The sequence below is a fragment of the Phascolarctos cinereus genome, unplaced genomic scaffold (assembly GCF_003287225.1).
Source record: "Phascolarctos cinereus isolate Bilbo 61053 unplaced genomic scaffold, phaCin_HiC Scaffold_726;HRSCAF=1367, whole genome shotgun sequence".
In the NCBI taxonomy this organism is placed as follows: Eukaryota; Metazoa; Chordata; class Mammalia; order Diprotodontia; family Phascolarctidae; genus Phascolarctos; species Phascolarctos cinereus.
Genome location: NW_027556098.1, coordinates 215,520,454 through 215,536,958, shown reverse-complemented (window position 1 = coordinate 215,536,958; position 16,505 = coordinate 215,520,454). Strand labels below are relative to the sequence as shown.

At 40.3% G+C, this 16,505-nt stretch overlaps 1 protein-coding gene across 2 annotated transcripts; it reads left to right on the top strand.

The window, feature by feature from the left end:
• Window positions 1-375: 375 nt before the first annotated feature.
• Window positions 376-16,252, top strand: CDCA7 (cell division cycle associated 7). Of its 2 annotated transcripts, XM_020991081.2 has the most exons (10): window positions 380-578; window positions 4,859-4,984; window positions 5,407-5,649; window positions 10,455-10,697; window positions 11,065-11,142; window positions 11,891-12,085; window positions 12,725-12,862; window positions 13,643-13,792; window positions 14,634-14,770; window positions 14,889-16,252. In XM_020991081.2, exons 1-10 carry the CDS (start codon window positions 558-560, stop codon window positions 14,923-14,925), a joined length of 1,368 nt encoding a protein of 455 aa, XP_020846740.1. In that variant the 5' UTR covers window positions 380-557; the 3' UTR covers window positions 14,926-16,252. The 2 variants fall into 2 exon arrangements, with proteins under 2 accessions (XP_020846741.1, XP_020846740.1); XM_020991082.2 differs by lacking the exon at window positions 5,407-5,649 and having other exon boundaries at window positions 376-578.
• Window positions 16,253-16,505: the final 253 nt, after the last annotated feature.

Here is a 16,505-nt window from a genome sequence, read left to right as displayed (position 1 = left end):
GAGCGCTGAACTGAAGTACCTAGTTAGTTACTCTGGGCTAGCTAGGTCATGCGCTCCATTAAAACCCTACTCTTTCATCCTCCTTCTTCCGGACCCCGTATTATGCAAATCATGTCAGGAACCCGGGGGCAATATGAACCATTTTCCCGCCGCTCGCTAAAGGACCGGACAGCAAAGTAAAAAGAGTAGGATAGGGAGGGTAAAAAAAAAATTGTTTGTTTTTCTGAAGGCGGAGCTTCAGATGGTATTTTCTCCCCTTTAATAAGCAGACTGCGGAAAAACTCTTTTAGGGGCGAGCTGATGGGACCTAGGCCCACGAGTTACCGCACCGTTCAGGACCTGCGCCCCTAGGCGCGGGAAAGCCCGGGCCCAGCCCCGCCCCGTCTCGGGTCGGGCTCGGCGCGCGCCCCTCCCGCACTCCCTGCTCGCTCCTTCGTTCGCGCTCCTCCGGCTTCCGTGGAGCGGTTGACTGCACTTCTTTGCTGCCCGCGCCTCTGCTCCCCGGGAGTGGTACCTTCCCTTTAAATCGCCCTTCTCGTGGACTCCCGCAGCCACTCATGGATCCTTTCCGCATGCAGGTGAGGGTTGCGCGTTTCCGAAATTTGGAATTCCACGCGAGTGTGCAGGATTAGTGGAGAGGAGGAGGGCGTTTGGGAGGCAGTTTGGTCAACTCTGCAGAAAGATGTGCGTCCACCTGGGTGGTTAAGGCGCCAAAGCTTTCCTGCCCAAAGTGCAGTCGGAGTGGAGGACGACTTAAGGTCTCCCTTCGGTCTGGGAAGTAGTTATTTCGAGTGTGTGCATGTGTGTGCGCGCCTGCAGACTCCACGTGGAGCAAGACTGCACGCGATCTCTTGCCAGGAGAGGCAGCCCCAGTGCTCGTACTCTGCGGGCGCCTTCATCCGCTCAGGGTGTATGCGGGTGCTGGTAGCCCAGGGCTCACCTCTCACCGCCCTGGGGCCACCCTAGGAAGAGTGACTGAAGAGGAGATTAGCCCGGAGGCGGGAAGAGTGTATAGGAATCTTGCATTCACAGCCCACTCCTCCAGCTGCCTTTTTTCCTTCCTGGGGCTTGAACTGCTTTCCTGCATCTTGCTTAATCCCATTGCTTGCTCCACGTCTTGCCCTCCACCCCACCGCGGCTATGCCCACATGCTTGCGCTCTGGTGGGCATAGCGGGGAAACGAATGGGGCAATGGGATGTTACAAGCGAGCGCTATCATGTATGATGATTTTTTTTTGGTATCTCATTTGATCTCCTTGCCCCCATAATAATCCTAATATACATCATAATATCTTCATCTGAATAAAGTTGAAATCTTACCAGCTCCTTAAATTCCTGTTAAAATGCCACCTAGTCTACGTCGCCAGCAGTGATCCCTACAGCTGAAAGTGCTTCCTTCCCCCTTTGGAATTAGCATTTGCGTTTGTGTGTGTCCTATCACCCCGTTAGGTTGCAAACTCTGAGGTTAGGGATTCATAGTCCTGTTAGTTTGCTTAAAAGTTTTGGCAAATGGAGCTTTTATTCTCCAGTCCCCCATCCGCAACCCCCACCCACATTCAGAGCCTATGAGAAAGGGAACCAGAAAGCGGGGTCTGCACCGGGGCCAGAGCTGTGGGGGTTGGGCGGAAAGGAAAAAGCAAAGCTTTCCCTCGGGGACGGGAGTTAAGTGATGTGTAGGAGGTGGAGCTCTGCGATTGTGTGAGGTTGATAAGAAAGTAGCCTTCGCCACCGAGAATCTGTGCTGCAACCTCGCGGATTGGAGCAGTTCTGTGTAGTATTGTGACCTTGGAATAGAAAATTCTGGCCCAGGAGCGTGAGGTTGGCATTACTGCTTGCTTTTAGTTAAGTGTTTGAAGATGAATCTGGATTCAAAATTCGTGTTCAGATTCTGTAGCTGACACCTTTGTGTCTCTAAAAGTTAACTGCGTAGTTTACAAAGTTTTATTTAGCTTGTGACACTAGTTAAAGTGTTGCGCACCTAGGCAAACCTAGGTTTCTTCATAATTTATTAGCAGATGGATGCCGAACAAAAAGTCCTGGGAATACACCGTATGTATAGATCACAGATACAAAGTACTTTCTTGAAATATTTGATACTTGCTTTAAAGGGGCCTTTTATGCCTATTAACGAGCTCACAACAACATCGAAAACCACGTTTTCTTCACTTTAGGATGTCTTCTAAAGACAAACTGGCCAAAGTAATTCCTAGAAGTGGCTAAGCTCCCCCTCTCCCTCCCAAGTTACCATAGCATTTCCAATTTGTGCCATTAATGGCACATACCTACTTTGTGTCATAAGTATTTGGCTAAGTGACCTTGTCACTTACTCAGCAATAAGCTAATGGATAGTTATTTGTGTATCCCCTCTGTCCCTTGTGCAGTGCTTTACACAGTGTTGGCGCTCAAATGTTTGAATAAACAATTAGCATTTGGAAAGTAAGCAATGTGGTGCATTTTAAAGAGTGTTGGATTTGCCCTCGGGACCTAAATTCCAAGCGTAGTTCTTCCACTTGCTACCTGGATCACATTTGAGAAGTCACTCTGAGCCTCTGTTTCCTCCTGGAAGTTGAAGGGTTGCCCTAGATGGACTCTGCTTTCTTTTTTAGCTCTAAATTTATGATGCTTATGCTTACGATGCTTTTAAGTTGAAGTCCACATTAAGCTGCAGGACCATTTGGTGCTTGGGCAAGATTTTAGAGTAAAAGAAAGACTTAACCAATCAGGGATGTGGAAGGAATGCATTCCTGGCATCAGAAAATAAAATATGCAAATCAGAGAGACAGAACTAGATAGAATAGCCAATAGTGCAGTGTAGCCAGAGGGTGGACGGAATGGAGAATAGTAGTGTGAAATAAAGCTGTAAATATGATTTTTAAAAAAATTTGGTCACATAATTGAATGCTGGCCAAGATTAATAAAATGACAGTTATATATATGATTTATAAATTGGTGAGGGACAAGAATTAAGTTAGAAATGTACTGGATTTTAAGTCAGAGAAGCTGGGTTTAGATCCCAGCTTTTCTGTGTCCTTGCACAAACTGTTTCTGGGCTTCAGATTTCCTCTTGAAAAAATGGAGAGGTTGGACTATGGTATCAAAAGTCTTTTCGGGTAATGCCTATCTATGAATTTCATTTTATGGAGGAGCGTTTTACTTCAACTTTTATTTAATAGGCAAGTGTCTTTACTGAAGTTGATTTAGTAAATAAATGTAAAGGCAAAGGATAGATTTTTTTTTTCCTGTACCTGCCAGGATTTACTACTGAGTAGATATCAGAAATCTCAGCATTTTGGGGGCCATTGATATGTATCATAGGGGTCCTGCATGAACCTCTTGGAGGTAGTGTGGTACTGTGAAAGTCTCTTAATTTGGAGTCAGAGCACTCAGGTTTTAATCCTGACCCTGTTACTTAATAGAAAGACCAGAGTTTAAGAATACCAAGAAGGACCTAACTGCATCATTTGACACATTGCATTTTTTTTAATTGGCAAGGCAAAGAAAATTGTATGAAATTTTTTATTTCAAAATAAAATTATAATAAAATTTTTGCATCAGTTGATGGGCTTAGTCCATCTAGTGTTAAACTGTCTTTACAACCTTGGACAGGTTTTAATTTCTTGGCCTCAGTTTCCTCATCTCTAAAGTACATTCTTGAACTGGATCATAATTTAGAGCTGAAAAAGATTTTGAGGCAGCTCTTTCCATAATGATCCCTAATGTCCCTCCCAGCTCTAAACCCTGTGATTACTATAGTAATAATTAAAGAACTTGTCCTTCTGACTTTTTGAGTTTAATGGGTCAGCTCCAGTTGCTTTAGTTTAGACAGTTTAAAGCATAAAAATATAGAGGAAATAACCAGAACACAGAAGTGTTAAGTTTTTAAGAAGCAAAGAGTTGTAACTCGAGGTGCCACCTGGATTTCTGTATTTGTGTTGAATTGTATGATTGCTATTATTGAGGGACAGAGGTGAAAAAAAAACCTCGCAGAAGGAGTCTGAAACTCAACAGGTGGGACTAGAGGCTTAGAATCACCCATGTAGACACCTTTCTTATTAGGTGCTGTTTTCCTACAGATTCAATGAGCAAACAGGCCCATGTCCATTATTCCATGAGAAATTGCCACCTATCTAAACACCTAAATGGAATTTTATACAACGTATGAAATGGGTCTTTTGAGTGTTGGTCAGACTTTTTAACTCATATGAAAAAGCCTTAACTTGTTTAGCTGTTTATTCCACAGTGTTGATGCATGCAACGCAGTTTGTGAGGCCTTGGGCTTCAGTCATTGTCACCTCTGATTGGAGTGAAGTCATATTTGGAATCCCTCCGTCATGCTCTGTCTAGTGGCCCTGCCCAACTTCTTACCTTGGGAAATGAGCATCCTTGTAGTTCCAGATCTACATAGGAAAAGACCTCTTTGGTTTGAGTTTGGCCGAGAGAGAAACATCTGTTATTTTCTTTCAAAAGTGTAGCATGATCAGATTGAAAGAGTCAGAACTGAAAATTTTGGGAAAGCAAATTTTGCCTAATGTTGGACTTGGAGATTTCGAAGTTAGATGCTAGGTGGCTCCAAAGATGTTTGAAGAAATTATTTTAAAAAGAGTAATTCCCATCCCACCCTGTCCCCTCCAATTTATGAACATCGTCTCTTATTTGAAGGCTTGTTGACCTGGTTTTGGATTGATTTTTTTTTGCCCTTAATAACTAGTCCTGCTTTATTATCCATCAGGATCATAAGAAATGGGCTCCTTTGCCTCATGATGTTTTAAACATGCAAAACTCAAAAAAATTAATGTGTTGAAAAGTTAGAAGCTGCAGTAAGCATCATATTTAATCAGATTGCCATTTCCATTTTCAGCAAAAGGACCTTTCTGTAAAGAAGAACTTCAAAAATTTCAGAAATGTGAAATTGATTTCCATGGAAACCTCGTCATCCTCTGATGACAGTTGTGACAGTTTTGCTTCTGATAATTTTGCAAACACAGTAAGTGCAGTATGAGAATAAACAGAATTGAGTCTGCGATGCTGAAAATGCCCCAAATGCTTTGTACGTGATTAAAACTGCTTGCTTTTTCCCTACATTTCTATACAGCCGTTATGAAAATACAGTATGCTCTGTAATTTCATTTCACTTTTTGCTGTGGTTCTAGGTAGTAATTGTTGGAGGTAGATTAGCTACTTATTCTATCCTTTTGAAATGTCGCCTAACCTAACATGCCTGATGATTTGCCATAACAACTCAGAAATCATTTGTAAACCCCTGAACCATTTTTCTTTGTAACAAAAGCTATTCTCTTGTAGTGCACTTGTAAATGTGATTTGCTCTCTGCACGGTTTATGGAAAATTGGTTCTTCAAAAGGGAAAAAAAAAAGATGCACAATGGCATTTATTTATTTATTTTACAGAAGCCCAAATTCAGGTCAGATATCAGTGAAGAACTGGCAAATATTTTTTATGAGGACTCTGATAATGAATCTTTCTGCGGCTTTCCAGAAAGTGAGGCACAAGATCTAAGAGGGGATTGTGGAATTTTACACAAACCCAGACTCAGGCCAGATATCACTAAAGAACTGGCCAGTGTTTTTTATGCCGACTCTGATGATGAATCATTCTGCGGCTTCTCAGAAAGTGAGATACAAGATGGAATGGTGAGTTTCAGGTTATGTCAATATCCAGAATTAATGTGTAGTACCAGAATGAAATATTTATTCCCAGTTTGATTTCTTTTTGTAGTTTTCCTTTTTTTTGGTCATTTTAGGTGATTTACCATAAAATAATTGCTTTTAGATAATAAACTCAACAAAATTTGTGGTTTGAAGTTGAAGTTTTATTATAAAATTTCTGAAAAAAAAAAATTCTAACTTTAAGGAATATTCATGATGAGAAACACTTGTCCTTTGGCAGCATTTACTCACCACTGAGTTCTAGTTTGTAAGGATTGCTCCATGAATATTGTAGGAATACTGGAACTTAGAGCAGAAAGTGAGAGGTTGACTCATTCTATTCCAGAACCTTAGGTTCTGTGAAGCCATTAGTGAGAAGTTCAGTTAATTTGAAGGTTTGGTGATGGAAGGTACTTTATCAGGGATAAGGATAATGAGAAACCCTTCTTTTACCCAGTGTTTTCCATGCTTGGCTTTATCTATTCGCTGCTGCTGCCGCCGCTGGGTGCCACCACTGCTGCTGCCGTTACCTCTTCCTTGCTACTACTGCTGGGTTACCTACCACCTTCCCTGCTTCCTCAATTGGCTCAAAAAGTTTACTGCTTCCTTAGGAAACCCAGAATACATCCCAGGAGATGTGTATGCTTTTTCCTTTGCCCAGCTTGGGTAGAGGAAATGCATTCTGTAACTTATAATTTGGTGTCTGGACTAGAAAAGTGAAATGAAGATCAATGGGGAACATCTCACAGCCCAATGATTGCATTTCATTTGCAAGGGTCATCCTAGAGCTTCAAGAAGGCCTAGCATCTACAGAGGTCATCTAAGCTAATCAGCTTAGAAGCAGACCTTGAAAAAAATGAAGCTGCTGTGTGATGAATATTTTCCTGCATATACATGGGTGGCTTAAAAGATTAAGGAGGTGTCAAAGGTGCTTCCTTTGGTCACCAGTTTTGGAAGGGTAATGGCAGGCACTGTTAGTGACCTGTATGGAGTGGTAGTGTTTTTCTTTTTTTTTGCCCGGGCCAAGTAACTTCACGATTTGTAAAAGGGGCAAGTTGGTGTCCTTCCTAGAAGGGAAGATAACGGAATAAAGAAAAGGGGACTTTCAGGAAAGATGAAACATCCCTTGAAAAAAATGGAAGGTCTTCAAAGGTGAAAACAAAGAAGGGCAGATGATTTGAAGAGGCGGAGAATCTTGATCTGTGTCAGGAGGTGGGAGGGTGAACGAATGTGGAAAGAATATGGGAATAATCACTTTATTCTTAGAAGAACTCAGGAATGGATATGAGGCTCTTCCTATAGAGTTGGATGAGTTGGACCCTCTGAGAAAGAAGTGCAGCTGGTTTGCACTCCAAGAAATGATGATGAGATTCCAGAGGTGGTATCAGAGGAGATAATCCAGTCAGGGTTTTAGAAAAAAAAATGAATAATTGTTAGTGATTCCTGAGGAACACGAAGGCAATAATTTTTTAACCTGATATTAGTAATAGAGAAGTCTGCCGCCTTGGGAGGGTATATATCTGTAAAGGAATGGTGCCTCCTAATATTTCTTGAACCTGGTGAGAACTTCCCAATTGCATTCACATGAGGGAAAATGTTACTTCCAGAAGAAACCTGGAAAGTACTACTAGGCATTATGAAGTCCTGCCAGTTTGAAGGAAGGAACTTCAGAATAGAGGAGGAGCAGGCAGGTTTGGAAATTGAACAAATGGTTAAGAAGATTGAAGTTAGGGGGAAGTGAGAGAAAATGTTAATTTTTTAAAAGTGTTTTTTTTAATTGTATGTGAAAACAGTACTTGGTCAATTTTTTTTTTAGTGAAGTTGGGTTTTATTTAATAGTAGAACAAAGGCAACTATGGAGTAGTAAGAGCTATCAAAACTTTGCAAATCAGAGCTTCATCAGTGAAGAATAAATAGTATGAATTCAGAGATGGCTTTATTCTAAAGCCATACGGTCTCTTGCCCCCTCTGCTCTCATACAGGTCCATCCTAGTGAAGATAACTGGACTAATATTCCCCCATACTAATGCCTGCTTTTTGTACTTTGTAAAAGGCACCATGTATGACTCCAGACCTTCCCTATGCCACCATTGATTAATAACCTCATCTTCTTTTTAAACCTTCAACGCTGTCCAGTTATATTATGCTATCCAAATCATTGTTGCAACCATCTACCAACCAGCTCTCATTCTTACTCAAGTATTAATATCTAATACCCTGACCTCCCAATTCATTAATTCTGTTGTGCCCTACATCTCTGTTCAATCCCAGCTAACTCTCACCACCCCAGATGTCTTCCTCTGCCTTGAAGACTTTGAACTCTTAAAATTTTCTCCTTAACTTTTGTCTCTGCCAGCCATTTTTTCTCCCACATTTTTTTTTAAGGCAATTGGGGTTAAATGGCTTGCCCAGGGTCACACAGCTGGTAAGTGTCAAGTGTTTGGTCTGAGACCGGATTTGAACTCAGGTCCTCCTGACTTCAGGGCTGATGCTCTGTCTGCTGCGCCACCTAGCCGCCCCCCCTGCCAGCCATTTTTGATTGGTTAATCACTTGTCCATCACCATTTCTTCTTCTTTCCTTCCTGGTTCAGTAAGGGCGTGTTCTGCCACTCTTGAATCCCTTGCCTTCTTGGCCTGTTGGGCATACCCTACTCATCCTCAACCTTGGGCTTCCATATGCCTGTTCCACTCCTACCCCCAAGCTGTGTGGACTAGGCCCACCACAAATTACTAAATTCAACTACACAAGTACATAGCAATCCTTGTATTCTTTTTTGATTGATTCTCTGGCACCATCCCCGTAGTAGTTGTTCCAGAGATCAAATTTCTAACCAAACCCTCCACCTTGAAACAAGCTGAGGGACTATTGCCTAATGCTTCATTGAATACATATGTACTTAGTACATACGTAATACATACCTACATACCAATGGTGGCTGCATATTGACTTTGAAAACCACAAATTAACATTGCCTATGTTACATTTTTGTTTGTTAAATATTTCCCGATTACATTTTAATCTGATTCTGGCCACACTGGGAAACAAGTTTAACACCTGGTCTACACTAATTTCCTCCATTTTATCTTCAGCCAGTGACTCTTAAATCTCTTCAAGATGTTTACCCAGAAACTTTTCAGACTCCTCATTTGTTTGTTAGCTGCATTTTCTGATAGGTTCTCTTCAAAATCATAGAATCTCAGAATTTGGAGGAACCTCAGAGACCATCTGGATAGCTTCAGACCCCAACCACTCTATTGAGCTCATCTCATAAAGAACTTCATTGACCTCTTACGTTGCTAAATCCAGTGGCCTTTTATTATCCTGTTCTGGGACCTCACTGTAACAATTAGCACTACTAACCACTCCCTCATCCTGGACTCTCCTGATCTCTCTCCCTTTTGGTTGTCTTGTGTGACACTTCTTTCTTCTGATTCCCTACCTGTTTGAGTACTCCATTGTTTCCTTTGCTAGTTTAACCTCTCAAACCCTCCCAATGTGGATATCTGTCCCTCAGGTTCCCTCTCCTGGGCTGTTTTCTTTCTATACCATATTCCTTGAAAATCTCGTATACTTTCCCAACGTACTCAATCTGATATAGACTTATTCTGAACTTTAGTTCCAATATTTTCAGTTGCCTTCTATGTACCTCTATTTGGATGTCTATCCCAAGACTTCAAAGTTGGCATGTTTAAAATTGAGCCAATATCATCTCTTCTTCCTAGAGAAAGCGTGGTGTAAACATGGCATTCAGCGTGGAATTGGAAAGACCTGGGTGCTGCCTCCAACACTTACTTGCTTTGTAATCCTTGACAGATTTTTTTAACCTCTCTGTACTTGTTTCCTCATCTGTAAAGTGAGGGGTTTGGACTTAATGTTCTCAAAGACGCCTCCCATCTAAGTCTGTGGTCCTGTATTTATTCCAATTTCTGTCGCTGGTACCACTAGCTTCATCATCCAGGCTCATCTTTGATTTGTCCTACTCTTCACCTTCACATCCTGTCATTTGCCAAGTCCTGTCCATTCTCTTGCCTCTGTATTTCTCAGATTTGTCCCCATTTCTGTATTTCTATAGCCACCAGCCTGGGTTCTCTCCCTGTCCATTTCTGTCAAACTCCCCTTCCTTGAAGACCCAGTTCAAGGGCCACTTACTCCATAAAGCCTTCCTGATCCTACTGCTCAGTCTTCCCCGACCTGAAAGTGTTTCCTTTTCAGATTTTCCTCGGGCACACTGATTCTCTCCTGTATTCCGTCCTTCTCCAGCCTGAATCTATATATACAGCTAAATTCTGGCAAAGTGTGAGCTATTCAGAAACAAGGATTGTCATTTTTCATTTTTATATCTTTTGTACTTAGTACAGTGTCTTGCATATACTAGGCACATAGTAAGTGTTTAAATGAGATGCAGTTGGATATAGGCAGAAGCAAGAGTCTATTTATACATTCTTTGGCCTGTTGATTAGGTAAATGTAGGCATTAAGAAAATGAACTGGTGACCCAGGGTAAGTCATTATCTTCTATTGGTCAGGGAATGGATTCCATCTCAAATATTTCCTGGCTGTAAGTAATAGCCTTTTGAGGGTGAATAATAATGTGAGATTATCTGTTTTGTTCTAACCAGTGGTGAGAGTAGTAATTATATCACATTCAGATTACTGTCTGATTTTGATCATCTAGGGAGTTGGTTTATTTATGTGTTGGGGTTTTTTTTGTCATTGTTGTTTTGTTTGGGGTTTTTTTTTATACATCAGGTAAGCATTATAAAATTAAGCAAATTGTTTTGTTTGAACAGAAATTGGATTCTGATGATGAAGGCAGGAGGACTCGGAGTAAAATGAAACATTTGGGTCCTTTGCAAGTGGCTCTAAAGTTTCCAACCCGAGACCTCAAAGGGGCAAGGAAGCATAAAGTGACCCCAACCAAAGCCCCAGAGGTTCCCACTTCCAATTCTGATTCTGATTCTGACTCTGAAGATGAGAAAGGCTCCAGTTTTTTGGAAAAGAGGGCACTAAATATAAAGGAAAACAAAGCAATGGTATGTGTTGTAGAATCCTGTGGTCAAATTTATTGTATTTAATACTGGGCTTTCAAGTCCTATGGGATGTGTTACTTCTAAGGGTTGTTATCTGTGTTCTTGTGATAGTTTATAACATGTTCCCATAAATTGATAGCTCTTTTGTCGTTCTTTTGAAACTGTGCTTAAGTATTTTAGTTAATACCTTCCAAGAATTTCTGTGCTTTCAGATTGTTAGAGGTAAAGATATAGTAACAAAAAAAAAAGAAATAAGGGTGACCTCAATTTCTAAAGTTGTTGACTCATGTTAGGAATTGTTCTAATAAGATGACTTGTTCACTTAAGTTTTTGTTTTTCCCTCCCCCCCAATCTTCCCCTACACCCTCAGCTTGCAAAACTAATGTCAGAATTACAAAGTTTCCCGGGATTATTTACTGGAAGGAGATCACTTCCAGGTAGTAGCCCAGTAAGTATAAATTAATTTTCTTTGCTTATATTTCACAGAACAAGTATATTAACAGATTTAATTAAAGTAAGCTTTTCAAACCTCAGGTTAAAAAAATTAAGTTTCTTAATAACACTATATGTGATTATAACTTTTAGGAACAAAACCAGTATGATTAAGATCAATTAGGCAGATGCAGTGCAAAGAAAAGAAAATTATCATCACCCACCTTCGCCTTTGATAGACTGTTTTCTGTTGAGCACTATTGAAAACACAGGATATCTTCGGGCTCGATAGACAGGCTGCTTTTAGAAGGAGTTTTGAAACAATACTGGAGATGGTATCAGTTTCTCTCTCTTAGCTAAGACTAAAAGAATGAATGACTCTGCTAAGCATCATGTCCTAATGAGGATTCAATGACAAAAATGAAACCCTCCCTGCCCTCAAGGAGCTTATGTTTTATTGGGAGAAACAATTACTGTACCTTCAAGTAGACACAAAAAATATATTATTTCAGAGTGTGCAGTACTAGCAGCCTTGAGAAAGGATCAGGAAGATCTTGTGTAGGTAGAAGAAATAAGAAGCCTCTGTTGTTCTGTAGAAGACTGGATTTTGCCTGGACAACTGAATTAGGCCTAGTTTCTGTGGGTATTTTAGCACCAGTCTCATTTAATTCAGATTGTGGGAACAAGTAGTGTTCTTCGTTTTGAAGAAAGTATTTTTAGGAAAACACATGACCTTCTTTCTTCATGGGGGTTTTCCATTTTAGCAGTCAAAGCCAAATCGAAGGCGCTCCTTCCCGAGAGACCCTTCAAGGAGAAACCCTGAACGAAGAGCTCGTCCATATACCAGGTCAAGATCTCTGCTGGAAGGACCCCCAGATCTACACTTAGAAGAGGAAATAGATTTTGAGGACAAGTACATGTTAGTGAGAAAAAGGAAGAGCATGGATGGCTATATGGATGTAGGTTCCCTCTATTTCTGTTCTATGGAAGTTAGCATCTAGAATTTTACTATGTCATTGTTCTGTCCTTGTCCTCCCCTTCCTTTGTTTTTGTTTTCCTTTTTTTTGGAGAAAAGTTTGCTACAAAAACTTGTAACTTTTGGTTTAGGGCAAAAAGAGACTGAACTCCCACTCTGATATCTCTTCATGCTATGGCAGTGACCCAGGGTTTTCAACTGCCTTTCCAGTAGCTCATTAGGTCAAGTAGGTTCCTACCATGCTAGAAAGATTTCCAAGCTTAGGCCTGGTGATAGACAGTGTGACTGTTATCTGAGGACCAGTCTACAAATGTGGAGAGTTTAATCAAAAGAAGATGAGGCACAGTAACCTGTCAAGAACATGTACTAAAGAGTGAAAAGCTATGTTGATTGAAGGGTGTAACTTCACCATTGAGCAACAGTGGCTCTTAGATTGGTATCAGAATCCTTTATTTATATTGCATGGGTGCATTTATACGATAATGTGATAACCTGTCTTTTTCCATAAATACTAAGGAAGCTTTCTAGGTTGATTGTGCCAAAGAAATTAAAAGTATGCCTATGAAATTTAAAGCCAGACTAAGAAGTGTGGAAATTATTTTCATATATTGTTGTCACACAGGATGATGCCACACCCAGAAGTCGTCGACCAGGTACAATGACCCTTCCTCATATTGTTCGTCCAGTGGAAGAGATTACAGAGGAAGAGCTGGAAAACATCTGCATCTCCTCCCGGGACAAGATCTACAACCGTTCATTAGTAAGATTCTCTAAGTCAGAGATTCTTAAATCATTTTTTGCATTATGGACCTCTTGGATATCTTCTCAGAATCATGTATTTGCATACATATAATAAATACAGAGGATTACAAAGGAAACCAGTTATATTGAAGTAGTTATATTTTGAAAAAAAAAAACAATCCAGTTTCATGGTTAAGAATTCAAAAACTCTACCTCTAGGATGATGCCTTGCTAGAACAGGGTGACATGTTTTTCACTGTATTAATTTCTCCTTAAAATTTGCATTTGTTGGCTAGACTAGGTTCCCTTTCAAGGTAGGTGGGTGGTTTGCTAACCATACTGCAAAAGGAGAGTGCCCAGACCCTCTTGTGGAATCCCTGGACTCCACTACCTCTCCTCCCCCTTCCGACTAATCATAAGCTATGCTTAGCACTCAGGAGTAAGAAGAGGACAGCATGAAACATCCAGTGTCGCTCATCTTCTGATTATTTTTTAAACCTCGGAGTTCTGAAGATGAAAATGGACTCACTGTGGTTCATTCCTACCCACCCCTACCTTGAATCAAACATCTTATAGAAGAGAAAGTGGGAGTTTGATGAAAAAAAAATTATATGATTTGATTTGATGACATGGCTGTGTGTCTGTCCTGTCAGGATACTTGGTTCATTTTGAAGTCTAATACAAATGGTAGTGAGCTGCTTGAGGCCCCACCACAGAGGAGTTCAGCCATTGAGCCTGGTTTTTTTTCTCTACAGCAACCAGCCTGCTTGTTCTCACTTGCTGATTTTTTTTGCTTCAGGGTTCCACCTGCCACCAGTGTCGCCAGAAGACAATTGACACCAAGACAAACTGCAGAAACCCAGAGTGTTTTGGAGTTCGGGGACAGTTCTGTGGCCCCTGTCTTCGAAATCGATATGGTGAAGAGGTCAAAATAGCATTGCTGGACCCAGTAAGTGCCATGGAGGGATTCTGGCTCTGCTGTCTCCTAGTAAAGGTGGAGTAAATCAGTAAAGATTTTTCAGTGTTAGTCAGTGCCAGGCACTGTGCTAAGTGCTGGGGATACAAAGAGGCAAAAGACTGTCCCTGCCCTCAAGGAGCTTACAATCTGATGGATTGGAAATCCATTATAAATGAATGCCCTATATACTTTCTCCTTAGCTGCTTAAATTTTCTTGGTTGTAAAAGTGCTAAATTTCCCACAGTTTGAGGTTTTCAGAAATAATCAGTAAATATCTTTAGAGTTTGCTCTGAAATTAAGTGTGTACCAGAGGTGGGGAACCTGCAGCCCTCTAGGTCCTTGGGTGCTGCCTTTTGGCTGAGTCCAAGTTTCACAGAACAAATCCTTTTATTAAGGGAATTGTTCTATGAAGTCTGGATTCTGTTAAAGGGCTGCAATTGAGGACCTAGAAGGCCACACATGGCCTTGAGGCAGCAGGTTCCTCATCCCCGGTAGACTCTACATGCAGTTAGTCAATAAACATTTATTAAGTGCCTACCATCTGCCCTCAAGTAGCTTACAATCTAATATATGAGTGTTAGAGTTTGTATACCTTTCCTGGAGTTGCATAGTCCTGCAATAAGTGACTTCTGAATTTCCTTCCATCTCTGAGACTTTATGATTCTAAGATGTATAGTTCTTGTTATCAAGAAACTTTGTTCTCTTGGTTGTTTTACTCATTTCACCGGTATTTCTTTATTGGGAGGAGTGTGAGGGAGAGAAAAATGTATGAAAATGAACTTCCCAGTTAGAATTTTTTATTTGTCTGTTTATTTTATTTTTTAAACCCTAGAATTGGCATTGCCCGCCTTGTCGTGGAATCTGCAACTGCAGCTTTTGTAGGCAGCGAGATGGACGATGTGCAACTGGTGTGTTGGTGTATTTGGCGAAGTACCATGGTTTTGGAAATGTGCATGCTTATTTGAAAAGGTAAGATTTCTGTGCACTCGTCTGCTTGTGCCTAAAACCAAAATGAATTAACCCATGGGGATCCTGGTGCCACTGAAAACCAGAACTTAGAGTTTTTGTTTATTTTTTTCTTTTGCAGTCTGAAGCGGGAATTTGAAATGGAGGCTGCAAATTGATGAAGGATTCACTGGCACAGTTTCCTTTCTCTGATCTCCTTGTTAAACTTCAATAATCTTGGGCAGTTGATCGTTAAACAACTTCAGGTGTCAATCTTGATAATCAGTATTTTTTTATAGTGGGCTCAAATTAAGATAAGAGTAAAATTAGTTTTGGAAGCACAAGTAATATAACTTAAAGGTTGCATTATAGTTTTATGCTCTCTCCCTCACACCACTATCACTGACCATAAAATGATTTTATTGAAATACATTTGACTTTGTCCTTTTGGTACTTGTGGGAGGAAGGGGGGGGGTGGTTCACGATTGGTTATAAAGCCCTGGAACCTAGCAATATAACAAAACACTTGGAAATGCCTAATTAAGTATTCTTAGGTAACTAACCCTCCTAATATAATACTTCACATCCGTTGAGTATTTTGGCAAGAGGTAGACTCAGTACTTAAAAACAATGTAGAAGATGACATGATAGGTGCAGAGGATGGAGTGTGGTACTATAGAATCTACTGAGCCCACTGAGCCTGCACTTGAATTCCAGGGTTTCTGTTGTCATGGGAAATTACTCGCTTATAAACTTTTTTGTACATCATGAGATTTAAAATGTGCATGTACTGGTTCATAGTTACCTTTGTGGTATAAAATTTCATGTGCTATATGCAGTTATATACTTGAATCAGCATTAAAAAAAAATCACAGCAACCAAAAAGTATGTAAGAACTTCAGTACGAGATGTGCCTAACGGTTTCCTCTCCTCTTTTCCCCAGTAATCGTGCAGTTGAAAACTGGACTAACTTAAAATTCTTGGTGTTAGACTTAAACATATCTGCTTTTTCTCCCCTGTGTTTTATACAGTTCCTATGTAGGGTATTTCAAAATATCTCTTAGACCATGTTGTATGGAAAGTTGGCATAAGTAATAGTCTACAGTGCTTAGCATTTCTGCTTGACTGAAGAAAATAACAGGCCATGCACAGAGTTGACTTTAGATTTTATGTTCTCTACTGCAGACTGGAAAGTGCCTTATTGGAAGAAATCAAATGGTTATAACTAAAATACTTTCTGATGCCATTTTAGTCTGTGGGATAACATCCATGTTTGGCTTGTAGTATTAATCAAATTAGATTGGGAGACAGGACATTATTATGATCTGAAGGGGTCTGTTGTACTTTCCTGTACATGTGGTATCAAGTCCCAGTTCTCATGCAGTGTTGGACACATAATCAGACCTTAAATCAGAAAACAAAGCAAACATTGTAAATAGGTCTTTAGATCTGTAATGGTTTTTTTGTATACAAATTTTATTTTATTAATAAAACGTATTGTTTGGACTTGTTTGTTTTTTCTTTGATAACTCTTATTTCATTGGGGGAAGTATTAAGACAAATAAGCATTTATATTAACTGATTTCAACAAAATATGGAATTCAGGATGATGACGCAGGTTCAAGTCTTGTTTCTGACTTACTGTTTCTGTTGCCCTGGGCAGGTCTCTAAGTCCTTCTTCTCTAACTCAAGTAGAAATGCAGGCCACTAAACAGAACTTAAAGATCCTCTGACTTAGAGAACCACTCATTAACATTGT

What these genes read in the sequence shown, in the direction of transcription:
- CDCA7 (XM_020991081.2), top strand. Translation starts at nt 558, where the DNA reads ATGGATCCTTTCCGCATGCAG. An exon ending in CTGATAATTTTGCAAACACA is followed by an intron (nt 4,985 to 5,406) that starts GTAAGTGCAGTA and finishes TTTATTTTACAG; the next exon opens with AAGCCCAAATTCAGGTCAGA. An exon ending in TAAAGGAAAACAAAGCAATG is followed by an intron (nt 10,698 to 11,064) that starts GTATGTGTTGTA and finishes CTACACCCTCAG; the next exon opens with CTTGCAAAACTAATGTCAGA.